Genomic DNA, 27,278 nt, shown 5'->3' with positions numbered 1-27,278 from the left:
AAAGCGATGTGAGTAGCTTTCCATTTTTTTAAAGGATTGGTTTTCCGTTTTTCCAAAAAAAGCGATGTGAGTAGCTTCCCCTTTTTTAAAGGATTGGTTTTCCGTTTTTTCCAAAAAAGCGATGTGAGTAGCTTTCCTTTTTTAAAGGATTGGTTTTCCGTTTTTCCAAAAAAAGCGATGTGAGTAGCTTTCCTTTTTTTAAAGGATTGGTTTTCCGTTTTTCCAAAAAAGCGATGTGAGTAGCTTTCCCTTTAAAAGATTGGTTTTCCGTTTTTCCAAAAAAAAAAAAGCGATGTGAGTAGTTTTCCTTTTTTCCAAAAATTAAAGGATTGGTTTTCCGTTTTTTCAAAAAAAGAACGATGTGCTGGATTTTCCTTCGTTTTACGTCCCATAAAAACAAGGGGGTTTTCTCGTTTAGCTAACCCTGAAAATGAGAATCTTTAAAAACATTTTTACCTCGTGATTGGGCTTGGCCAGGCCCAATTACACTTTATAGCTTTGATTTCGAAAACATCTGTAGCTACTCCCAATGACAAAGTGAGGGAGTTCCTACGCCTCTTTAGATACTTCCAATGACAAAGTGAGGGAGTATTCTATACTATCCGTTGACAAATCCCAATGACACGTGAGGGATATGTCGACATTTCAAGTGATGACCCTTAAGTCAAATGTTATCACTCGGGGGCTCGTGAGACCCTCGCAAAAAACAGGTCACCATGGCTTGTGTGATGCACTTCGTCTAATACTTTGACCATCGTCTTACTCCAAGACTCAGTCAAAGTGGGGGCTAACTGTAGACACCTACTTTTGTCCCCATTCCCGAAAGGGAAGGTTCGATGATGAAAGCATAAATCTCCACTTGACAACGCATCTCCTATAAAATAACGAATCTCGATCACCCCTTTTCATTTCACCTGAAACCTGCTATTTATAGAAACCTGCTATTTATAGAAACCTGCTATTTATGGAAACCTGCTATTTATGGAAACCTGCTAAAAATAGTAACTGCCGTAATGGGTAGTTGTTAAAAGTGGCAAGTCATAAAAGATAGAAACCTGTCAGAATTAGGTGTTGCACTCCAACACAAATCCTAAATGAGATAGAGATTACGAGAGAATCCTATTCCTAATATGATTCGAAAATAAGAGTCACGTATTAATTAAAATCCTAACGAGCCTAGAGTTCGTAACGGGCCCAGACGCATTCCGTCACAAGGTTAATACGCACTAAAATACTCGATTAAGTCTCAAACACTCCGGATTCTAGGAATCCGAATCTGACTGAGAAAACAGCCCAGATCCTATTTTCAACGCCTGGCTCTGGGCGCCGAAATCTTCGGCGCCCAGGCCTGGGCGCTGAAATTACCTGGGACGTGTTCTTTCCTAATTCCTCGTGGATTAGAGTTCTACAATTCTATCTTTCCACGAACTCTTTTCTATAAATATAGCCCAAGTTCGACGTGAAAAAAAGAACAACACAGAATTATTATTTCTGAGTATTGACTCCAACCCCTAAACCTAAGCCTCACGCTGCGAAATTGATCACGCGTTCTGTCGCAATCGATCCATAAATCGAACAGAACGTATCCTGTCCCGTACCTTGAGATTCGTTAAATAAAAGGAGAAATAGCAAAGTCAAAGTGGTTGGTTTTCTGAGAACCATGACGCACCTCTCAAGGGTGCGTCGTAATGTGTCCCTTTTCCATGGTTTAATTGCTTTCCTCGCCCTTTTTATGAACTGTTAAACTAACTAAATCTGATTGTTCTATCACGCCTAATAAATATGATATTTTTGGGAAATTGGATTATCATGCTAGGTCCCTTAATACAATCTAAATCGGATAATCGCGCTCGATCTAGTACTATATGTTGCATATTGATAAAATCAACTCAGGTTAGTTTAATAGTTAACGCATGTCCCTTCAAGTATTTATGCTGAGCTAGTAAGGATATCCTTCCTCTGGAGTTATCGAAGAGCGAGTACTCCTCTCGGTAGTTACAGCCCCCGAACCCTCAATCTCTACCTTGCGGGTGTATGTTGAGAGATCCCCACACCAGGGATCACAAGGGAACCTACGACTGTCGTGGTCAAATATAATTGCACTCCCTTTATGTCACGATAACCGGGTTTTGTCAGTTTTTCTCATTGTCGTTAAAAACTGAATGGCGACTCCTATATTACTAGTCAATTGGGTGTAAACTCACAGGAAATCCAATTACACTTGATTTGACAAAAAGAAACGTCACACCCACGAGGGACAAGGTCACGCATTAGCCTCGTGCTTTTTCGACCCCCTCACAGCTGGCGATTCTTTGAAGGATCTGGCCCGCGGTTCTGTGAAGGATGGGGCTCCACGACTGGGCTCGGTCGGTTTGTCGGGTCGAGTCCAGTCGTTGGGCCCAGTGCGACGTGGCCGACGGTCATGGCTCGTCGAGTCGGGTCGCCGGTGGTGGTGCTTTGTGTTTCTATTTGAGGATGTTTCTATTTTTAGGATTTCTTGTGTTTGAATTGGTAAGATTTGAATTTGTGGTGGACTTGGGTATGACTTATGAGAGATCTATAGGTGTGTGATCCATTAGCTTTTAATTTTTGGAAAAGATAAAAATTTGAGGGAATAATAAAAAATTTGGATATATTTATAAAAGAATTGAATGGAAAAAAATAAAAGATAAGAATAAAAATAATATGTATGGAGAAAATTAAATAAATGATGAGAATAAAAATAAAATTTGTAACAGAAAAATATATCCATGATCCTTCTATTTTAGTGGAACTACTTAAATTACGTATTTCATATTATTGACTTATTAAATTTATATTTAAATTCTATATTTTTCGGTTGATCCTTAACAATGGTAAACTTCAGTTATGCTTGCGCACATGAATTTATAAAGGTATAAAGTAGTTATGCATAAATCTATAAAAGTAATACCTTGAGAGGAACTTTCCTGCTTACTTATCTCAGCTTGATCATCCCGAGTTCCAATCTCATTTTCTCGTGCTTCTCTCTGCTTATTTACTTTGCAAGTTTCTTGCACAAACTTTCATTAGTTGTACCAAACAGTATATTATCAATGTAAATTTGTACAACTAGTGAGTCAGTTCGTTTTGATTTTAAGAATAAAGTTTTTTCATATGTGCTTCGTTTAAAATTATTTTTCAGAAGAATTTTAGATAATATTTCGTACCTTGATCTAGTAGCTTGCCTTAACCCATAGAGAGCTTTGTCACGCTTATATATGTGATTTGAAAATTCAGGATTTTCAGATCCGGGAGGTTGTTCCACATAGACGTCCTTTTCTAAATATTCATTTAGGGAAACATATTTGACGTCCATTTGGTACAACTTCATTTTTGTAAATGCTGCAAAAACAATTAAAGTTCTTATAGTTTCTAATCTAGCAACATGATCAAAAGTTTCTTCGAAATTAGTACCTTCCTGTTGATTGTAGCCTTTAACAACTAACCTAGCTATGTTCCTAACTATTGTTCCATGTTTATCAAGCTTGATCTTGTACATCCATTTGAGTCCTATCCCCTTCTGGTTATTTGGCTTGATTATGGGGAGGAACGTATGGAAAGTACAGAAGTTCCTGAGTTGAGATCTTGTCTGAATTCCTCTTCCAATGTTGCTCATGATCAGATCCATTGGAGGGGAACTCTGATGTTTCCATGGCTTAGGTTGAAATTGAGCCACAAGAATATTTAAACTTTCCTCAATTACTTATGTTTCTTGAGTTCCTTGAGTTCTTTGAGATCCTCGAGTCCCTTGTTCCTATTGACTAATAGGGTGATCCTCAGGAACAAGAACTTCTGGATCAGGAACTTTAAGATCTTGTTCCTCTTGAATAGGAACTCCCTAATTCGCTTTGATTTCTTGAACTCCTGGTTCAGTTGTCTCTTTATGTTTCTAGTTGGAGAAGTTTCCTCATTGTTATATGTAAAGTGAATCAAACCATTTTCGAAATCCTTCTGTTCCTGAATATTATTAGTTTCATCAAGCATAATATGTACATTTTTAACTCTTTCAAAATAGTCTTTATGAGAGGTGTTCCTGTCAGGCAACTCAAAGAACCTACCTTGTACATAAGATCTAACATTATTTAGGTAGGTCATGTTTCCTTACTAGGTTTCAATGCCTTATTACTTTGAGCCTTTATTACGCTAAGCTTTTTAAAATTTTCTAGAGTTTCTATCAATAATTCCACTAATTTATTTTTAGACAGAGATTGAAGAGTTGAGGAACTTACTTCACTTGATGGATCTTGGGTTGATCCATCGATCTTTGCCATAAGACAAAGGTTGGATGTTTTTTCTTCTGGTTGATCCTCATCTTCCTCCGAGTCTGTAGCTTCTCCCCAAGCTGCGATCATTGCCTTCTTGAAGTTGGGTTTGGCAAAGGTAGATTTGTTGAATCTTTCCTTGGGTTGATCATTTCCCTTGTCTTTTCCTTTCTCATTTTCCCACTAAGGGCATTCTCTGATTTGATGGTCAGGATCACCGCACTTGAAACATCCTTGGTCAGATTTGGAAACACTTGGTTCTCAATGAGTTCCTTCCTCTTAGATTTCTAGGTTTAGAGTTCCTGTAAAATCTTTTCATTCTTCTGACCAACGTAGCAGCCTCTTCTTCATCGGGTTTTGAGTCCTCCTGTTCCTCAGCCTTGAGAGCAAGGCCTCGGTTCTCATGAACAACTGCTCCTAGATGTAATTCATGAGTCATCAAGGATCCGGCCAATTGTTCAATGTTGAATTTGGCGAAGTCCTTCGTTTCAAACAATGTAGTGACCTTGGTTCTCCATTTATCATCCAGTGGCATGCTCCTTAGGATCTTCTAACCTGTTCATCAGAGGGAATAATTCTTCCAAGAGAAACTAGCTCATTAGTGATGTTAGTGAAACGAGTAAACATTTTCTGGATTGTTTCTCTTGGTTGAGTTTGGAAACTTTCATATTTGGACATTAATAAATCAATTTTAGAACGTTTAACCTCATTAGTTCCTTCATGAGTAATTTGAAGGAGATCCCAAATTTGCTTTGCGCTCTTGCACCCCATAACTCTGTTATGTTTGTGAGGTCCAAGGCCGCAATGCAAGATTTTTATAGCCATTGCATTGATTTCATATTTTTCAAATTCTTCCTTAGCAAATTCAGACATAGGTTTAGGAACTACCTCATTTTGAGCATTGGTCGTTGTTACCTCGAAATCGCCGACTTCTATGACTCGCCAGACTTGATAATTCTTTGTCTTGATATAGATCTCCATCCTGTTCTTCCAGTAGGTGTAGAATTTTCCATTGAACATTAGAGGTCTTTGAGTGGAATAACCTACCTCGAGTTTCTCTTGAGCGTTCATACTTTCCAGGAACTTTTTCTCAACAGAGTTTCCTGTATTTTTGTGAGATCCTGCTATGATACCAACTGATAGTTCAGTAGGAACAATTGACAAGAGGGGGGGTGAATTGTTTCTTGGGAACTTGGGTAAATTTCTTGCGGAACAATAAAGAAACTGTGATCAATAAAGCGAAGAAAGATATGAAATTGAGGAACCTTCTTGACAATAATCCAGAAGAATCACAACTCTTTTGTATTAATGTAATACCTCTATTATAAATACGCTCTTTAGCTTGAGTTCCTCTCGAACACGATTTCCCCACAGCAACCCCTGTTGATTACTGTGCTCCTCTTTCTCACTCTTTCTCTCTCCGACTTAACTCTAAGTCACTCAAGGATCAGTCAACCCTTAAACCCAAAATACAATTTGATAACAAACTCTAGTACATAATAAAGCTTATATCAATAAGGAACTCAAGGAACACTCTTTTGTAAACTGATTCTCTTTAAAATGTTTAAGCTCTCTTAGGATATATTTTGCAAAGATCAATTGTGTTTTTAAATAGTGAAAACTCTTTTCCTTTTATAGAGGAGTTTTACCTAAGGTTGGATACCCATGTTTCCCTCAACTACCCACTAACTGTTACTGCTCAGTAACATGGGCATAGTTGGAGAGAAACAGGGGAGACCAATTCTAACACTACTTGCACGTTTAATTGAAGAATACCGAGGAGAGTTTTAAGGATCATGGAAAATCTTTTGTTTGGAAAACAAGGAAAATATAATTTAGAATCCTATGTTTATATTTATTAAATTCATTTTATTTATTTATTAACAAATATTTTCTTATTAAAACTCTTTTATAATTACAGTTAATATTTTCAATTAAAAACGTACCAAAATATTTATGTTTCTTTTGTTTGAAACTACGTATAAACAATATTAAAATACTTACATAAACCCTAAACATAATCTCATATGTTATATTCTTCATGCTTGCACCTTTAGGAAGCTTCACTCGAAGTCTTCACAATTTTTTCCTTCTCTGGAACATCGAGGATCCACATAATATATGAGGATCTCCCCTTAGGAACTCGCCTAAGGATCTCGCCTTTATAAACTTGCCAAATGATTAATTCTTCAAAGAAGTGTCCAACATGGAACAAATGACTTGCATATATTCCACTTTGCTTAGTTTATCCAACTCAGAATCTCCCTAACTTAGCATTATCCTTCAAAGGATCTCATAACCTAGTTTGCAACATAACTTAACCAATATTCAGGAGTTTGCTTTGTCATCATCAAAATTTTAGGGTCAACAGTTAAGCTGGGAAAAATTCTGCTTCCCAAAGTCCATGGGGGTATGGGTTTTCGTGACTTAAGAACTGTCAACCAAGACTTGCTTTCAAAACAAGGTTGACGCCTATTGTGCAATATATCTTCACTGGCATACCAAGTCTTAAAGGCAAGGTATTTTAAAAATATGGAGTTTATTGATGCACTGAGGGGGCACGGCCCGAGTTATGTCTGGAGGTCGATGTGGGGGGAAAAGGCATTTCTATTGGATGGGATTAAATGGAGGGTTGGAAATGGATCACAAATCAAGGTATGGGATAAGGCATGGCCACCTGGTGAGTCTTCGTTTATTGTACCAACTCCAAATGTGAACAACCATGTTGACGTGCGTGTTGAAGACTTAATTGACAGTGATAAGTGCATATGGAACATGAATGCTTTGAAGAACAACTTTACTGAGGAGGATATTGAAAAAATTAAAGAGATTCCATTGAGCAACAAACGTCCACATGATGTCAGGTTCTGGTGGCCAACGAATGATGGTATTTACACTACTCAATCTAAGTACTGGCTGGGCAGACTAGGCCATCTACGGGGATGGGCGCAACGCTATGGAGGTGACTACCAGACGATGTGGAAGGGAATTTAGAGTATTGGTGGACCGCCAAAATTATGCCATTTCCTATGGCATGCTTGTACTGGGTATTTGGCCACTCAAGGGAGATTATTTGAGCGCCATGTAGCTGACTCGGGAATGTGCAGTTTGTGTGGAGAAACTCAAGAATCAGTTATCCATGCTCTATTTCTCTATCCTGAAATTACCTAGGTGTGGGAAACATCCCAGTTCAACGTTGTGATAGCTAGGTGAGGCGCCTAAGAACTCATTTATTGAGCTTCTTCAATGGCTGCTGTCAAAACTTGACAAAACTGAGCTGTTAACATGTGCAACAATAGTATGAGCTGCGTGGTCCTTCCGTAACTCAGTTGTATTTAATGAGCCGTGGAGTGGAGTACATCAAGGGGTGGTAGACTTTTTAAAGCTGGTGAGAAACTATGGGGACTATGCCAAGGGTGTCTTTAGTCGTGCTACACCTGTGAATATTCCAACGAGGGCGAGCTGACAAGTACCAGAGAAAGGGAGGGTGAGAATCAATGTAGACGCTGTTGTGATGATAGGAGGGGCAATTGGTTTGGGCGCAGTGATAAGAAATGACATGGGGTTACTGCTAGCAGTAGGTGTTAGGAGGATTAAGGATCACTGGAAAGCCAACTTAGCCGAGGCTATGACAACAAGATTTGGGCTGATATTGGCTCGTGATTTGGTGTATAGTGAGGTAGAGTTGGAGTGTGATGATGTCAATATCGTGAAGGCCATACGAAACAAGAATATTGGAAGGGCGCAACTAGATCTTATGCTTGAAGATGTTTGTATGTTAAGTGTTGTGGGCAAAATTACCGTGCCTTCGTGTACCAATGAGGATGTGACACCTGGCACGTATTGCGCCCCCTAAGCAGAAATCATACGAAGTCTACTCCGGGGCATGAGTATTAATCTAGGTATCTACAATGTATGTATTTAAGTGTGTATACGTATAAAACCTATACCTGGAAAAGGGCTTAATTAGTATGTATCCCAAGTGAATGACTAAGCACAATAGGCCCAAATAGCCCACTATTGCTAAAAGGGACCAGAGAATTGTAAGGAGAAAGGACACGTATCCTCCTCCCATTCCCCAGCCAATCATGTAAGGGGAATATTAGGTCATTCCCACAAAAACCTAGTACTATAAATATTCCCACTTCCCTAGAAAAAGGGGTCACAATCAATACATTCTAGAGCAATTGCTGCTCTGCCTTCTCTCTACTTTCTCTCTCTATAAAAATACAATCTTGTTTAATCTTTAAAAGTTACCAAGAAACCTCCAAGGTATCTCACCGGAAAAACCCCACAACATTTGGCGCCGTCTGTGGGGAGGTACGGTAACATGGAAGATCAGCGACAGGACAACGATGCTGGGCGGCCTACGCGAGTAGAGCGGCCACCCCTCGAAAGAGAAATGCCGACTGAACATCATACGCCGGCCACAAGAATCACCGAAGATGCCGCGCGTATATTTGCGGCCGGGCACACCCCTCGTCACACTGCCGAGGTAGAGGTGCTCAGCGAGGAGGACGACCAGGCCAATCGCACCCCTCCTGGAGGACACCTGGATCCTCGGGTGGATACGGTAATAGAGGAGAACCCTGATATGCCTGTCTCTGTGGGTGCTCTTCGGGCTATTTTGGCTGAGTTCCAAGCTGATGTGGGAAAGACAGTTAATGCTGAGGTACAGAAGAGTATGCTGATCTACACCACTGCTGTGGCTGCAAATCATGAGAGGCCGGCAAGCAATAGGCCAACACTTTCTTTGCGCCCCCCAAATGTCTGGACCAGGCTGACAGGCGAGGACCTAAGGAGACAGCCGCCAACAAGTCAGCCCAATCAGGCAATGTCTTACCTACCACGCCGAATGCCACGGCGGCTGATCGGAGAAACGTCCCGAGGACGTGAGCAGCCACGCGCAGAGCAGTTGCCTGACTCTGAGTCTGAACTTTCTGACACTGGGTCAACCCCCGTCATGCCGGATAGACCTCTCCCTCATCCAACTTATACGCATCTGAGCCAGGCGCGTCCAGGGGCCACCCGTCCAACCCGTCAAACTCGCGGACGCGAGTCCTCCCAACGGCTACCCTACTCAAGGCGTCAAGACCCTGTATATCACATTCAGGAGGGGGTGTCCAACATGGCCCTAGGGCACACCACTCCTTTTGCAGACTCCATCATGAGAGCCCCGAGGGAACCCAAAGTCAAGCCGCCCAACATTGATGCTTACGATGGTACCACAGATCCGGACATGCACCTCTTGGTTTACCGGCATCACATGTATGTCCAAGGAACAACTGACTCAACCTGGTGTAAGTATTTTCCGGGCACACTCAAAGGAGTAGCCTCTAAGTGGTTCGAGAGACTTCCAGCCGGAACTATTCGCTCTTTTTCGGAGCTCGAGCTATTGTTCTCTACTCGGTTCATGGCTCACAAGGAAGAGAAGAAGACGAGCATGCATCTGAGTAGGATTCAGCAAGGGAAGGACGAGTCCCTGAGGAGTTATGTGAAGAGATTCAATCTAGAGGCAGGGCAAATTCCGGATTTGCCAGATGGTGTTGCATTCGATAACTTCATTCGAGGGCTTAAAAAGGGCTCTTTCAAGTTTGATCTGGTAAAGAAAAGCGTCCGAACAATGGCAGAAGTGCTGGATGAGGCCGAGGCCTTCATTCATGCAACAGAGATTTGCAGCGTCCCGAAAGACCCCAGAGGAAGTGATACCGCCGAGCTAGCGGCAAAAAAGGAGAAATTCGAAAAGAAGAACCGGCCTAACGGGACGTGGGCTATTGCAAAAGAGTCAGACAGGGCCCCCGGAGCGGCAGGTCAGAAACGGCCCAGAACTTATGATCGGGAGCGATTCGAGTATAACACAGACATGTACACAATTCTGATGGACGTCGGGTCCAAATATGACATTGATCGTCCATTTCCCATGAAGTCGCCACCAGAAAGTAGGGACCCCAAACTGTACTGTCACTTTCACAGTGACATTGGGCATGACACCAATGAATGTAAGAGCTTGAAAAGGGCATTGGATGGCCTAGCCACCAAGGGGTTCTTAAAAAGTTATATCAGCAGGAACACGGGAGGTTCTGGCAAACCCTTCTACAAGAAAAACAAATCCCCTCCCTCGGAGGAAGATGGGAATCGTACCGACCCAGAGTGCGTGGCAGTCATCTCAGGAGGATTGGCCGCCGGCGGGCCGACCATGCGAGGCCAGAAGGATTATGCCAAGCGATTGGGGCAAGTGATGCTGTCCGGCAAGGCCACAGTTGACCCGTTTCCAAAAGTTGAAATCGGCGAGGCCTACCGTGGGAAAATCTCCACCCCGCATGACGATCCTTTGGTAATTGAGTTAAAAGTTGCTAACCTAAGGGTTAGGCGTATTTTGGTTGATACAGGAAGTTCGTCGGACATAATTAGTCTAGAGTGCTTGAATCGGCTGCAACACGATCCCTCAAAGATTGAGAAAATCCATTATCCCATTATAGGTTTCGGAGGTAGTGTCATCCACCCAGTCGGCATAATTACCCTTCCTCTGAGGATGGGAAATAAAAAGGAATCTCGGCAAATGGATGTCTGTTTTCTCATAGTGAAAGATCTGACGGCATATAACATCATCTTGGGGCGTCCCACGTTGAACAGGGCAAAGGCTGTCATTGTGACTCATCTGATGCTTCTTAAGTTCATTTGTGACGATAGGAGCGTCAGCACTATACATGGTGACCAGCAACAAGCTAGAGATTGCTACCTAACCACCTTGAGTCCAGAAGCATGGGGGACTGGTGAAGAGAAAGGGACATCGAGCAACAAACGAAAATGTGGCGACACGCAACCCAAGGTCGTCAAAGAAACATTAACTATCTCAGCAGGGCACATGGAAGAGAGGCGTCCAGAGCCTGTTGGGGCCCATTTCAATGTGGTATTAAACACAGATAAACCTGACAGAGTAGTGCCCATCGGGATTTCTCCTGACGACCCGCTGGCGGCAGAGTTGGTCCACCTTTTGAGAGAATTTGAAGATATCTTTGCTTTCACAGTGGACGAAATGCCGGGTATTGACCCTGCTGTAGCCGTCCATAAGCTGAATGTGGGCCCAAACTTCAAACCGATTCGTCAGAAGAAAAGGAACCATGGGGAAGATAGAAATCAGGCGGCAGCCGCGGAAATACAAAAGTTGATGGAGGCTGGGTTCGTCAGGCCTAGTCAGTACCCCGATTGGGTTGCTAACGTGGTCCTCGTCAAAAAACCTAATGGTACCTGGAGAATGTGTGTTGACTACACCAACCTCAATAAGGCATGTCCAAAGGACAGCTTCCCACTGCCCAAGATTGACCGGCTCGTCGACTCTACAGCAGGGCATGCTATGATGAGCTTTATGGATGCCTACTCAGGGTTTCACCAGATTCCGTTGTGGCCTGACGACCAGGAAAAAACGTCATTTGTTACTGAACAAGGCCTTTACTGCTACAAGGTGATGCCGTTTGGTTTAAAGAATGCACCGGCCACCTTTCAGCGTCTTATTAACACTGTGTTCATCAAGCAGCCCGGCAGGAATATTGAAGCTTACATTGACGATATGATCGTAAAAAGTAAGCTGAGGGCGGCGCACATAACTGATCTCAGGGAGACATTTGAGACTATTCGAGCTTACAACATGAGGTTGAACCCTAAGAAGTGTGTGTTCGGGGTGACGGCAGGCAAATTCTTAGGTTTCTTGATTGATGAAAGAGGAATTCAAGCCAACCCAGACAAAATCCAGGCAGTAATTGATATGAGCTCACCAAAGACAGTGAAGGAGGTCCAGCGGCTCACAGGTTGCTTGGCCGCCCTGGGCAGATTCCTTTCCAGGGCTGGAGACAAGTGCCACTACTTTTTCAGGTCTGTCAAAAAGAAGGCCAAGTTTGAATGGTCGGACGAGGCCGAGGCGGCATTGGTCAGATTAAAGGAGCACTTGCATACCTTGCCTCGTCTTGTTAGCCCCTTGCTAGGAGAGACTTTGTACATGTATCTCGCTGTGTCCGAGCACTCGTTGAGTGCCGTTCTACTGACAGAAAGGGAGGGAATACAGATGCCGGTATATTTTGCCAGTCATGTTCTTCAAAATGCTGAAGTTAGATACCCTACAGTGGAAAAGTTTGGCTTAGCTCTATTCATGGCCAGCAAAAAGCTCCGTCCTTATTTCTTAGCTCACAAAATAGTGGTCTACACAGATCAACCGCTCAAATTGCCCTTCACAAAGCTGGAGGCGTCAGGACGAATGCTAAATTGGGCAATAGAGCTGAACGCCTTTGATATCACCTATGAGCCGAGGAAAGCTGTCAAGGGGCAGGCATGTGCTGACTTTATTGTTGAAATGACGAGGCCAGACTTTGCCAAGAATACAAATACGGTGTGGACAGTGTATGTAGACGGCTCATCCACACAGAATGGATGTGGAGCAGGGATAATCTGTCACTCCCCAGAAGGAGATACTTTTGAGTATGCTATGCGATTTAACTTCCAGGCGTCAAATAATGAAGCCGAATATGAAGCTCTGCTTTGTGGCATTAAAATGTGTAAGGCGGCAGGCGCCGAGGATATTGTAGCACTATCTGACTCCCAACTGATTGTGAGCCAAGTTAATGGGACCTACGAAGCTAGGGATCCGACTATGGTCAAATACATGCAGGCCGTCCATCAGGAAGTAGAGCCACTGAAAAGTTTTGAAGTAAGGCAAGTCCCTCGCTCGGAAAATAACCAAGCTGATGCCCTGTCAAAGTTGGCAAGTTCAGCGTCTTGTGATACCCCTCGGCACGTGTTTTGGGAGGTAAAAGAGCACAAAAGTGTTGAGCAAATGGAGGTGGAAACTCTTGACAGAACGTCCACATGGATGGATGACATAGTGAACTTCAAAATGAATGGAGTCTTGCCCGAAGACTCAAGGGAAGCGGCAAAACTTCAAAACAAATGTTCTTGGTTTGAAATGTGGAACGACACCCTCTATAAAAAGGCCTACTCCCGTCCTTTGTTAAGATGTGTAACACCTGAGAAGGGGCAGGAAATTCTAGAAGACCTTCATCAGGGGTTGTGCAGCTCGCATATTGGTGGAAGGGCTTTGGCTGAAAAGGCACTTCGAACCGGCTATTACTGGCCGACTCTTAAGGAGGACGCAATTTCACTAGTCAAGAAGTGTGACAAATGCCAGCGTTTTTCTCACCTAATACACCAACCGGCACGAGTTCTGACGCCCATTACAAGCCCAATTCCATTCGCTAAATGGGGGATGGATCTTCTAGGCCCATTTACGACCGCACCAGGAGGAAGGCGTTATGTCATCGTTGCTGTAGATTACTTCACCAAATGGGTGGAGGCAGAAGTGCTCAAAAACATAAAAACTACTAATGTGAGAGCATTCATTTGGAAGAACATCATGACTCGCTTTGGGATTCCACAGGCTATCGTCTTTGATAATGGGCCCCAGTTTGAGACGCCTAAGCTGAAAGAGTGGCTGGCAGATCACGGTATACACACTTGTTTTGCATCAGTCGGACGACCCCAATCCAATGGTCAGGTTGAGGCGTTCAACAAAATTATCTCCGAAGGAATGAAAAAGAAGCTTGACGAAGCCAAAGGTCTGTGGGCTGATGAGCTGCCAAATGTCTTATGGTCCATCCGCACTACGGCTAAGAATTCAACCGGTGAAACACCCTTCTTGCTAGCCTATGGCGCCGAGGCTGTCCTGCCCATAGAAATGTGTGAACCGACGTTGAGAGTCATGCTGTACGACGAAAATGCTAACTGGGAGACAATGAAAGCATCCTTGGACTTTCTGCCCGAGGTTAGAGGAAATGCAGCGCTCAGACAACAGGTGTACAAGATAAGGATGGCAAGAGAATACAACAAGAGAGTCTCTAATAGAGTGCTCAAAGTGGGAGATTTTGTCCTCAGGAAAATGGAGTCCACAGGACGAGCAAACGAACAGGGTAAGCTGACGCCCACTTGGGAGGGACCTTATGAGATCTATGATGAGGTTAGAGATGGAACCTACCGCATTCAAGACATGCAAGGCCGGCCTATTTTGCGCACTTGGAATGCCGACAATCTCAAGAAGTATTTCTTCTAGATATGTGCTAAGCCTTGTCTTACTTACCACGATCCATTGCCCAAGGGGCGGCCTCTAATGGTCATAGTAGGGTAGTAATTACTTTTGTAACCGGCTAAATTCGCCTTGCAAAGTTATAAATAATACTACTCTATTTTGTCTCACAATATTTATTGCTCGAACAATGAATATAAAAATATACACTCCAATGCATAACCAAAGCCTAATTGTATGACGGCCTGAGAAGTGGCCCAGATTAGCAAAAACTCTCGGCAAGACTAATTGTTTGAAGCCTAAGAAGTGGCCCAGATTAGCACCAAGTTGTAGGCTGATCACCTATCCAACTCCCTTCCCAGTATAGCAAGCCGCTGGCCGACCAGTACGGCATAGTAAGTGCCAGCGGCACAAATAAACCTTAAATCATAGGTTGTTTGCTCAAAAGCTCAGCGTCATGAACAACTTTGAAACATAGGTTGTTTGCTCAAAAGCTCAGCGGCATTAACAACTTTGAAACATAGGTTGTTTGCTCAAAAGCTCAGCGGCATGAACAACTTTGAAACATAGGTTGTTTGCTCAAAAGCTCAGCGGCATGAACAACTTTGAAACATAGGTTGTTTGCTCAAAAGCTCAGCGGCATGAACAACGTTGAAACAAAAGGGCGGCGGCACGAATATTTGGCCGTCCAGTCCATTTGACGAGCATGTCTAGCGGCAATCATACCTATTGATTGACTTGCGTCAATCAATAACGTTATAGACATGCTCGCCAAAGAAAGAGACGACCCCAGTAGTGCCTAGCGGATGATCGGTTGCCTGCGGCACCAATAATTTGAAACAGGTTGTTTGCTGAAAAGTGCGGCGGCATGCACGTTTGGCCGACCAGTCCATTTGACGAGCATGTCTAGCGGCAATCATACCTATTGATTGACTTGCGTCAATCAATATCGTTATAGACACGCTCGCCAAAAAAAAAGCGACGACCATAGTGAGGCCTAGCACATGCTCAGTTGCCAGCGGCACCAACAACTTCGAAACAAAGGTTGTTCGCTCAAAAGTTCAGCGGCACGATTAACTTCGAAACAAGGGTTGTTTGCTCAGAAGTTCGGCGGCACGAATATTTGGTCGTCCAGTCCATTTGACGAGCATGTCTAGCGGCAATCATACCTATTGATTGACTTGCGTCAATCAATAACGTTATAGACATACTCGCCAAAGAAAGAGACGACCATAGTAGTGCCTAGCGCATGCTCAGTTGCCTGCGGCACCAACGTGCTTAGTGTACACTCAGTTGCACCTTGGCTACCATACCTATTGATTAAGCCTATAGACTAAGGAATAATCAAATGATGAAGAACAAATAAATGCGAGATAAAAGAACAAAAATAGCCTATTTATAGAACAACGCCCGCAAGAGGCGTGCAAAGGTGGCCAAATATTCAAAACAAATTGTTGAGTGCTCAGCAGGCACGATGGTACAGACGCCAGCGGCGCCAAAACATAACAAAATAATTGTTTTTGCCCTTAGGCATGAGAACACTTAAATAAATTTTTGCTGGAAAAATACACAAGGAAGCAAATCAGGGAGCGGCCGCATCGTCCTCGTCATCGGATGATACAAACTCAGGGGGCGGCTGACCAAGACGTTCAGCAGCCAACACAGCGGCACTATGTTCCATTCGCCGCTGGAACCACGCAAGATCATACTCTGACATGTGGCTCTCCCAGGCGTGCTTAACAGCGTCCTTGGTCGCTTGTTCCCCCTGATCATAGGATTCCAGGAGACGCTCACGCAAGGTGCGAACTTGCGATCTGGCCGTCTCTAGCTCCCCACGAAGATGCTCGGCCTCCTCAGCCGCCTCTTTGACCTGAGGGTACTCCCGCAACTGGTCCTGAAGCGTCCGTATTTCCGCCGCCGCTGTCTTGGCCTCCTCGACCATTGCCACCATGTCTTTATCCTGCGCAAAGATCTTCTTAAGCAGCTCGGCCTTGTCAGATCTCAACGCAGCTACCTCCTTTGCTTGAAGGTCTATGGTCGTCTGCATCTGCAGGCGGACCTCTTCAATGGATTTGAACGCATAGTCGCCATGGTGGGTGGACTCAGCCACCTGAGCTTTGAGCTCCTCAGCAGTGCGGGTCTTCCAACTCTTGCAGAACTCCATGCGGCAGAACAACTGCAAAAGGAGCTACATGTTAGTAAATGACTAAAAGAGAAGACAAGTACAAGCAAGTTGGAAATAGACTTACGTCGAGAAGAGTGGCCTGGATCGCACCAAACTGGGCGTCAGTCTTGCGGCCAGGAAGAGAAGCAACATACTCTGCGGGGACGGCCTTAAAAACCTTGCGGCATATAGCCACCCTATCCTTTGAAGAATAGTGGGGAGTAGCAGGTACGTTCTCGTCCTCAGCAGCAGCTGCATCCTTCCCTTTGTCTTTGGCTATAGGAAAAACAACGGCCTTAGGATGACGCGGAGAGTAAGAAGAACTGCCAGAGGAGGCTCGATACGTCTGAACGACGTTCGAATAATACTTACCGCCCGAAGACCTAGCTCGGCGGGCCACCTCCGCAGGTATCTGAGAGCGGACGTCGGCCGGGATTCCAGAAAGAGGGTCCTCCAGCTCGTCCGGATGCCCACCGGACCTCGATTTGGACACCAAGTCCACCACCAGAGACGGCTTGTCCACGCCCATCTCTTCGTCATCAGGGCATCCCCCCTCAGCAACCTTCGACTCGTCTTTCTTGACGAGACGGCGGGGTAGGGGTTTTGGCTTCTTGAAGGTACTCGGGGTCTCCGAGCCAGCTGGCACAGCTCTCTTCTTCAGCTGGGACAGAGTAGTCCCCTTCTTCTTCCCTGACGCCCTAGCCGCGTCCTTAGCTTGCTAAAAAAGAAAGTAAAGGACAGTCAAATATTAAGCCTCGTCATCAATCACAAGTCACTCACCATATAGTGGCTCGTCATTAAAAAGGACGCCCATCTTAAAATTGACGAAGCGTGCCTTATCAATCACAAGTCACTCACCAGATAGTGGCTCGTCATTAAAAAGGACGCCCATCTTAAAAATGACGAGGCGTACCTCATCAATCACAAGTCACTCACCAGATAGTGGCTCGTCATTAAAAAGGACGCCCATCTTAAAAATGACGAGGCGTACCTCATCAATCACAAGTCACTCACCAGATAGTGGCTCGTCATTAAAAAGGACGCCCATCTTAAAAATGACGAGGTGTACCTCATCAATCACAAGTCACTCACCAGATAGTGGCTCGTCATTAAAAAGGACGCCCATCTTAAAAATGACGAGGCGTACCTCATCAATCACAAGTCACTCACCAGATAGTGGCTCGTCATTAAAAAGGACGCCCATCTAAAAATGACGAGGCGTACCTTATCAATCACAAGTCACTCACAGAAAAGTGGCTCGTCATTAAAAAGGACGCCCGTCTCAAAATGACGAGGCGTACCTTATCAATGACAAGTCACTCACAGAATAGTGGCTCGTCATTAAAAAGGACGCCCATCTAAAAATGACGAGGCGTACCTTATCAATCACAAGTCACTCACAGAAAAGTGGCTCGTCATTAAAAAGGACGCCCGTCTCAAAATGACGAGGCGTACCTTATCAATGACAAGTCACTCACAGAATAGTGGCTCGTCATTAAAAAGGACGCCCGTCTCAAAATGACGAGGCGTACCTTATCAATCACAAGTCACACGAAGAACGGTTGCTCGTCATTAAAAAGGACGCCCGTCTCCAAAATGACGAGGCGTACCTTATCAATCACAAGTCACTAAATAGTGGCTCGTCATTTAAAAAGGACGCCCGTCTTAAAAATGACGAGGCGTACCTTATCAAGTGCAAGAACTCATAGAAAAATGGCTCGTCATTAAAAAGGACGCCCGTCTCGAAAATGACGAGGCGTACCCTATCAACCACGAGTCACTTGTAAAGAGAAACACTAACTAAGGGGCCCGTCATTAAAAGGTGACGAGGCGCACCTTGGCAACCGCAGGAAAAACACTAACTAAGGGGCCCGTCATTAAAAAGTGACGAGCACTAAAAAGACGTCCACTGTGGACACTGGACGGGGGAAGCTTAACTTGCAAAAACAACCTAAGAGAATACTCACCTTCTCCTCCAACTCGGCCTTGGCTTTCTGCATTTTGGCCTCATAAATGTCTGCCATCCAATCGGTCATATCGCCCTTCCCGGTATCCGCCGCCGACAGCTTGCTCATTCCTTCCTCTGTGAACAAAAGGAATCCAAAGTTAGAAAGATAAATAAGACCAAGGCAGAGCGGCACATAAATTGGCATACAACCTCGAGTCATGGAATATCCTAAGCCTACGGCCGCTAGAAAGGCCTCGTTCCGAAACTGGCTAATGTGCGGCAACCATTCGGCCGGCACATGGAAACTCTTATCCACTGTTAAGTGGTAAGTGTTGGCCCTGAACAGGACCATTATCTGATCCCACTCTTCGGCAGTAAGGGGTGGAAGGGGCTCGTCACGATCCATGTAGTTGGCGTTGCAGTTCCAGCGGCTCATCCGCTCATACATCTCCTGGTCGTCCGTGTAAAACACGACCCACCTCTTTCTCCACATATGCCACTTGCTGAGCTTGCCGACCACTGTCTGGTAGGTACCACGGCTGCTCAGATTAAACCACCCTTTGGCGGCGCTGGGGGAACGAGAGAGGGAGACCAGATGCAGAAAAGCGTTAAAGGGCGGCTCCACGTCGTTCAGCGCACATTTGGCAATATAGCCAAAGATATCCGCCCATGAGTTGGGGGTCAGTTGGGCCACCCCAATGTTAAAACCATCTAACACCTCCACAACGAAGGGGTGTGGAGGGAATCTCATGCCGAGTTTGATGGATGCGGCATACACAGGGAATTCTCCCTCGGCAAGCAGGCTGACGGTCGAGTCCAGACCGGCCGGCACGCGCATTTGATACCCTTCCCCCACACAGAGGTCATCCCTCATCTTGGCTCCGTGCCTGTCTAGCCACCGCATCCAGCCCACGTCTGGGGTGAATCTCTGACGGAAGCAATTGGGACTCCTCCCGTCCTCTGGGCCTAACAAGCTGGGGAGCAGCCTCTTGCTCCCCGGCGGCCGTTGACAATGGAGCGACGCTTGGCTCCCCCACTGCCTGGCTCGCTGTACCCTCCGACGAGCTTGCCGCCTGCTCCCCCGCCTCGACATACTCGTCGATCTCTTGAAAGAGTTCGGCAAATTCTTCGTCGACTGCCGAGGCAGTGGAAGAATATCTCTCCCTAGGGGGTGTCGATGCTTCTTCCCGCAAGCGCAGGCGCGTAGGATCTGCCGTTTGCTTGGTTCTAGCCATGCCTTCTGCATAGTGAACGAAGCACGGCTTAGGAGTGACCAACAATGAAGAAAAAGACGTGATTGGACGTCCGCCCCGACAAAAGATGAACGGCGGAAAAATCTTAAATAAAACCTTCAAACCCCTACTAAGAGGTCGGCCGCTAACAAAGAGAAAAGTGACGAGAGGATAACAAAAACAAGAAAGAAAGGCGAAAACTAACCTTGAAAGATCTGCGAAGTACTCGGTGAAGAACAGGATGAGTTTCGCGAAGAACAGGATGAGTTTCGCGAAGAACAGGATGAGTTTGACGAGGAAAAGGATGAGTCTCGTGGTGGCCGGAAATCGCCTGATGGTGGTGGGAATACGCCGGAAATCGCCTATGAGAGCTCTGTGAAAACGAAATGTAAAAAAATGAAATTTACCCCCCCCCCCTCTATATATATAGGGAGGGGCAAAATGGAGAAAGGTGACACGTGTCACCCCCTCAACACCTGACCCAAAGATGAAGATGCAAATCAAAGGTCAAGAAGCGATACCCGGAAAGTGTTTCCAGAAATGCCCTTCTTGAGGGGCAAATGTTGTGGGCAAAATTACCGTGCCTTCGTGTACCAATGAGGATGTGACACCTGGCACGTATTGCGCCCCCTAAGCAGAAATCATACGAAGTCTACTCCGGGGCATGAGTATTAATCTAGGTATCTACAATGTATGTATTTAAGTGTGTATAAATGTACGTATAAAACCTATACCTGGAAAAGGGCTTAATTAGTATGTATCCCAAGTGAATGACTAAGCACAATAGGCCCAAATAGCCCACTATTGCTAAAAGGGACCAGAGAATTGTAAGGAGAAAGGACACGTGTCCTCCTCCCATTCCCCAGCCAATCATGTAAGGGGAATATTAGGTCATTCCCACAAAAACCTAGTACTATAAATATTCCCACTTCCCTAGAAAAAGGGGTCACAATCAATACATTCTAGAGCAATTGCTGCTCTGCCTTCTCTCTACTTTCTCTCTCTATAAAAATACAATCTTGTTTAATCTTTAAAAGTTACCAAGAAACCTCCAAGGTATCTCACCGGAAAACCCCCACAACATTAAGTACTACCTTTGGTTTCTTCTCTTGTTCTCATGTTCGTAGAGTTGGGAATGATGTTGCCCACTTAGCTTCCAGACTAGTACCGCCCAATGGGGTTAACCATGTATTTCAAGATTGTTTCCCGCAAGGTATTTCTACCTTGACGGAGCTTGATCTAATAAACTAACAAGGAAGCTAAGCCTTTCCCTCAAAATAAGAAGAAGTAATGATTAGTTTTTCAATAAAAATAAGGTAGGAGGAATCGTCATATCGACCAAAATAATCGCCCATTTTAGTAAGTAGATGAGGTAAAGCCCAATGAAGAAGGAATAAAGGAAATTCCCACCCCTATATTACACATGATAAAGTTGTATCACAACCTTTGATACCTTAAGATACCCGACATATTTTTTTGATACCTCAATTCCTTGATATATAAATTATACAAAATGTCAAAATAATTCCGAAACATAATTGTAATAAAATTCTAAATCATTCACTACTTATAACCCAAAAAATCTTACAATATAAAAAAACCGAATCATAGTAGAAAACTACTTTGTATAATCAAAATAAACAAAAACTTTCCTAATTTATTTTTTGTTCTGCATATAAAATCAAACCAAGACAAAAAAACAAATAAAAAGCCAAACAAAAAAACAGTGATCCATCAAAGAAAGGGTTTTTGCACACCCTTAATTGAGCCTCACAAGCCCCTCCTCTCTTCCTCTTTTTCCCTGTCTCTCTCTCTCTCCTCCCCGTAGAGAGAGAAAAATTCCCCCAAACCCAAACCCTATTTCTTCAAATTCCTCTCTATCTATCCCCTTATCTTCATCGAATCTTCAATCCGCCGGTAAATTCCGCCGGATTTTTATTTTCCGACGTTCTTCCAACCCTAATTTTATCTCCCAGTTTCGCGTTTCGAGTAGCTAGCTGAGTTATGCCGGCTGACCAGACCTCAATTAGCTTAAGACCTGGTGGTGGTGGAGGCAATCGAGGCCCTCGATTTCTCGGACCCCGATTCGATTCTTCTTCTTCATCGTCTTCTGCTGCTGCTGCTGCCTCTGACAATCTTCGTCCTCATGGCGCCGCCTCGCTCAAGGTCTTTTAAACTTTTTTGGGTCTAGATCTGTTGATTTTGATTGATTTAGCTGTTTTTATGATCTGGGATTTGTTTGTTCTTCTATTTTATTAAGTGGGTATTGGTTTTTTGGATCTGTGTTTGTTGTTATTGATCTGGTTTTGTTTGATTGTGTTTTTTGTTGGTAAAGTTTTGAACTTTTTTGTGCTTTGAATGGTAGATTTTTATGCCTTTTATTTTCTGTATTCGTGTGGGAAGGAATTAAAATTTTCGTTTAATGAGGTTGGTGTAGTGTATTGAGCTGGATTTTCCGGGTTATAGGTGAAGTGAACGTCCTGATTCTTAGCAGTGTACTAAAGTTGTGTTCACTGCTGTAAATATGGACGGAAAGTTATATGTAGGCTTTAGGTGAGCTATGAATGAGTTGTGTCTCGCTCATAAAGAATCCTACAGACATTTATGTTGTACTGTATTGCGCTCATAAGGGAACTTACAAGACATTAATGCTGTTATGTATGTCGAATTGGCTGAGTGAATAATTGGAGCTTTGTTGATTAACAGTACTCTTGTGTGCTATGCTGGGACTAAGCTTAGAACATGTGTTTCGCACTTTTGCTCCCCTAATTTCTCCTGGGCTTTGGCATTTAGCATGGCTGAGTCTGTTTTGATTATCTAGTGTGTGTGAAAATATATGATGACTGGTTGTTGAAAAGTGTGTTTTTTTTAATCCCATATTGTAATTTCTAATCGTTGTATTTCCCCTTTTGTGTAGTTTGGAGATACTCGATTTGAGAGTCGTGAACGCGTCCGCTACACTCGAGATCAGCTGTTGCAACTCACAGAGGTATTGTCGGAGTTATAATCTGATACCAATATATGTTTCTGTCTGTTTATTTTAAGCTAGGATTATTGATAATTTATCTAATTTGTCTGCTGGGAATTTTGAGTTGTGTTACTTATTCTTCCATTAATATATGTGACATCATCTTGGCTACTTGTTTCTACGGGGAGTTTGATTTAACTAGAGTCTGACCTTGTCATGATACTTGCACATTCTTGTTACATGCTTCCTGTTTATTTGGATTAGAGAGGCCTCACTGAAATATCAATGTTATGGAGTTCATCACGCCTTTATGGTTCTACTAATAAAAGTAGGATTTTTTTTTGGGCGTTGGTAGTGGGTTTTAGCTTTTAAGGTAGTCCTTTGTCTAGAGTGATTAAGAAATGTTATTTTTGTACGAAGTATCTTGTAATCTCATGAAACTATTTTACCTTTTTACAAAGGTGGCGGTGGTTCCTGAGGCCATCCTAATTGTCAAAAGAGAAGTTGATTCTGAGGTACTTGGTGAAGAGCAGACCTGGAGTCGTGCTGAAGCTACTGTAAGTGTCATCTGTGCGATTGGGTTTTTGGAGTGAACTTGCTTCTTCGTTTCTAGTTTCTGTGTTCTTGTTCTCACTAACACAGTAGGTTTCTACTTGTCAGCCTCCAAGTCAGCCGCAACCTCGTTATGCTGAGCCTGATAATCGTGATTGGCGTAGTCGCACTACCCAGGTATCTACCCCAGCAGAGGAGAGGTCTTGGGAGACGATCAAAGATCGAGAATTTGTCATTAAGGGTTCGGATAATCGCCAGGACCAGCTTAACTCCCAATTTGGAAGGGCACAGAATTCCTCAAGTAAAGGGGTAATATGTAATTCTGGTTTGACGCATGACAGTGAAAGTTGCACATGTTTTCTGTCTCTAAGATGTTTGTTGTTTGCTAACTTATTGCAATTTCATATTACTTTATGCATTTTCTGACGTCTTTTTTTTATGTTGTTGTAAATAATGTGTCTTGGCTCCATTAGGTCACATTGTTATTGGCCTCATTTGATGCAAATAACATGTGAATTGGGGATAAATTAGCATGCAGAAAATGTTACTGTTCTATTTGGTGCTGTGGAGTAGTTTACCTTGTTAGCTATTTCTTGAGGATTACGGCCACTTACTACTCCTTTCATTACCAGTCTTTGAAAGCCTTTTATGTTCCTTTACCTAATTGAACATGGAATATAGTGTATGAAAGACTATTAGTTTCTGACTGTGTCCAGGGAACTTGCGTAGTTGAGTATAGAATCAGTTGCTACTTTCTGTATCTTACTCCATGCGCTTCAATTTGGAAATATACCAATTTCACCCACGGTTGCTGAAAATTCTCAACTAATCTTTGCTGTAAATAATGGAGTGGGTTTTTAGGGCAAGGGGATGTCACAGCCTGAGATAAGGATTATATGTTACACGCTGATAGTAATAGTTACATCACGGGTGATATTTTTGGCCAGTGACACATTTTGCTACTTGATTTTACTCAATTTTGAGCATTGATGGATACAATATGTGATTAACCTCGTGTATTATTTGAATTTCAAAATGTGTTTCACATTCTAAAGTATGTTGTGTATTGATCAATTTTGAATACTGAAATGTTTGTTTTACATGAACAGGGTCCAACCCCGGCTCTGATTAAGGCTGAGGTGCCATGGTCTGCTAGAAGAGGGACCCTCTCTGACAATGACCGTGTTTTGAAGACTGTGAAAGGGTAATGGATCCTTCTTTCTTTAAGGCTACATAACCCTTGGTGTTTTGGTTTTTGGTGAGGATGTGAGTTTCTGCAGGTCTCTAGAAATAGCTGGTTAGACAGTATGCCTGTTAACCAACATAATTCTTGCGAAATCTGGTTATCTTCTCTTATAGTAAAGAAGTGTTTTAGCTTTGGGTAGCTATATAGGGTAGCAGAAACTATCTTGAACCTCTAGTTTGCAAATGTATTTATCTGCTTCTTATGTCATAATTTGAATACACAAGTCAATTAAATTGTTATGATTGCAGGAGATCGAGTAATGTCTTCGCACTGACATGTTTTGTTGTCATTGGCCCATACTAGTGTTGGACATGCAGACTTTAGAATTCTTACTTTTATTTGTTCAAGATTCTTGTGTCTTAATTTTGTATTGGTTTCAAAATGCAGTATTCTGAATAAGCTCACACCTGAGAAGTATGATCTTCTCAAAGGTCAACTAATTGATTCTGGCATCACATCAGCTGATATTCTAAAGGTTGTCGTCTTTCTCTGTGTTTGCTGACTTTGGTAATGTATCTTTCATGGTTACTGATTCTTTCTCATTGTCTATCAGGGAGTTATTTCATTGATATTTGAAAAAGCTGTTTTGGAGCCTACATTTTGCCCTATGTATGCACAGTTGTGTTCTGATCTGAATGAAAAGCTTCCTCCATTCCCAGCAGAGGAATCTGGTGGAAAAGAAATCACTTTCAAGCGTATTCTCTTGAACATTTGTCAAGAGGCATTTGAAGGTGCTGACAATCTAAGAGCTGAACTAAGGCTGATGACAAGCCCTGAACAAGATGCTGAACGTCGAGATAAGGAAAAAATGCTTAAACTCCGTACTCTTGGAAATATACGCCTTATTGGTGAGCTTCTGAAGCAGAAAATGGTGCCTGAAAAGATTGTGCATCATATTGCACAGGTATATAGTTTTTGCTGCTTGTCTCTGCTATTTTTAGATGTGTTACTCTTGCAAGCGTTGTTCTGACATTGCCGTGATCACAATATAGGAGTTATTAGGTCCAGACAATAAAACTTGCCCAGAAGAGGAGAATGTTGAGGCCGTGTGCCAGTTTTTCACCACTATTGGAAAGCAGCTTGATGAAAACCCAAAGTCACGGCGTATTAATGATGTTTATATGAGTCGGTTGAAAGAGCTGAGCACAAACAGTCAACTTCTCCCTCGTCTGCGTTTTATGGTTCGTGACGTTCTTGAAGTGCGATCAAAGAATTGGGTTCCTAGGCGTGAAGAGGTTTGATAATTTTTCTTTAACTTCTCTTTAATCATTCAATCTGGTAAGTGACTCGATGTATAATACGGTCTTAACCTTAACCTTAACCTTTTTTTTGTTTGCTCATGATCTTTCAGTTCACAGCCAAAAAAATTTCTGAAATCCATACCGACGCCGAGAAAAACCTGGGACTGCGACCTGGTGCTACTGCAGGCATGCGAAACTCTCGTGGTATACTTCCTGCTCAAGGAAACATCGGTCCAGGAGGATTACCAGTCAATCGCCCAGGCTTTGGGGGAATGATGCCTGGGATGCCCGGGCATCCCGGCATGCGTAAGATGCCTGGAATGCCTGTAGCAGACAATGACAATTGGGAAGTTCAAAGAAGCAGGAGAGGAGGTGATGTTAATAATGCATCATCTTCAGGAGCGCGTTTCCAGTCATCATTGGTTGGTAAACCAGCCCTAATGAACTCAAATCTCTTACCTCAGGGAAGTGGTGGTATCATTAGTGGCAAGTCTAGTGCCCTACTGCAAGGAAGTGGGCCACCTGCCCGTCAACCAAGCTTCGGGTCAAGTGTGGACATCCCCTTAGTCCAAATACCCAAGGCTAAGCCCACCCCACCCGAACCAGCAGTTCCGGTTGAGAAACCTACACCTGCTACCACTAATGTTATGCCCGAGGAACTTAAGAGAAAGACAATCTCTCTCCTTGAGGAATACTTTAGCATCCGGCTTTTGGATGAGGCGTTGCAATGTGTCAAAGAACTCAAATCACCGTCTTTCCACAACGAAATTGTCAAGGAATCAATTAATTTGGGATTAGATAAGAACCCACCTTGTGTTGAGCAGGTTGCACAGCTCTTAGAATACTTGTTTGCTAAACAAGTTTTCACTGCAAGTGATATAAGCTCTGGTTGTTTGCTTTACGGTGGAATGATGGATGATATTGCTATTGACCTACCCAAAGCTCCCAACAATTTTGGTGAGATCATGGGTAAGCTAATATTGGCTGGGGGATTGAGCTTCAGTGTAGTGAAGGAAGTCCTGCAAAAGGTAGAAGATGAAATATACCGGAAACCTATATTTGACGCCGCAGAAAGGGTGGTTGGACATGGAGTTTTGGAAGCACAAGCTGCTGATGTTGAAGCATGCAGGGCCCTTCTCTGAATGTGGTTAGTACTTAAAAATTATTCAATGTAGTCCACCGCTCTTAATCCAACGTTTTTCCATGATTAAATTTTTGATTCTGTGTTTTTTCACAATTTCCTCATGTTTTGAGGTTAGTACCTTTGTATTACTATATACTAAGTTGGAGCAGTGAGGATCTGGGTTTTTTTTATTCTTCTTATCGACTGTATATTTTGCTCCAAAAGACCAAGGTCATACTTGTAGGTTTTAATCTTTTTTTTTAATGTTTATTTTTTGGCAATATTTTTGGAGTTAGAAGCTTAATCATAATTGCCATGGATTTTGATGTCAGGCATGGCTGGATAATGTGTAATTTTTTGTTTTGGATGATTTGTCCTTGTTAAGGGCTGAGTTCTGTTTTCGGTAACTTTCAGAATTTTGTGATGTCCTTGAATGGTTAAGTATTTGTTCTTAA

General features: G+C 43.4%; 1 protein-coding gene and 1 non-coding gene across 2 annotated transcripts; both read left to right on the top strand.

Annotated features, from left to right (window-relative positions):
- The first annotated feature begins 21,431 nt into the window (after nt 1-21,431).
- On the top strand, nt 21,432-27,278 carry LOC110775045 (eukaryotic translation initiation factor). Its single transcript, XM_021979647.2, has 9 exons — nt 21,432-21,859; nt 22,611-22,682; nt 23,123-23,218; nt 23,322-23,522; nt 24,323-24,417; nt 24,847-24,934; nt 25,013-25,363; nt 25,452-25,694; nt 25,811-27,278. The coding sequence occupies exons 1-9, from the start codon at nt 21,698-21,700 to the stop codon at nt 26,840-26,842; spliced, it is 2,340 nt and encodes a 779-aa protein (XP_021835339.1). The 5' UTR covers nt 21,432-21,697; the 3' UTR covers nt 26,843-27,278.
- LOC130468385 (small nucleolar RNA snoR103) lies at nt 22,191-22,297 on the top strand. Its single transcript, XR_008928773.1, has one exon. It is a non-coding gene; the product is annotated as a small nucleolar RNA snoR103 (small nucleolar RNA).

The sequence above is a fragment of the Spinacia oleracea genome, chromosome 2 (genome assembly GCF_020520425.1).
Source record: "Spinacia oleracea cultivar Varoflay chromosome 2, BTI_SOV_V1, whole genome shotgun sequence".
Classification (NCBI taxonomy): domain Eukaryota; kingdom Viridiplantae; phylum Streptophyta; class Magnoliopsida; order Caryophyllales; family Amaranthaceae; genus Spinacia; species Spinacia oleracea.
The sequence above is the reverse complement of the archived record's forward strand: the minus strand, read 5'-3'. Positions and strand labels throughout refer to the sequence as shown.

Excerpts from the sequence above, each read along its gene's own strand:
- LOC110775045 (XM_021979647.2), top strand. The coding sequence starts at position 21,698 with ATGCCGGCTGACCAGACCTCAATTAGCTTAAGACCTGGTGGTGGTGGA. Across the intron at positions 21,860-22,610 it reads ATGGCGCCGCCTCGCTCAAG|TTTGGAGATACTCGATTTGA; the intron begins GTCTTTTAAACT and ends CCTTTTGTGTAG. Across the intron at positions 24,935-25,012 it reads CATCAGCTGATATTCTAAAG|GGAGTTATTTCATTGATATT; the intron begins GTTGTCGTCTTT and ends ATTGTCTATCAG.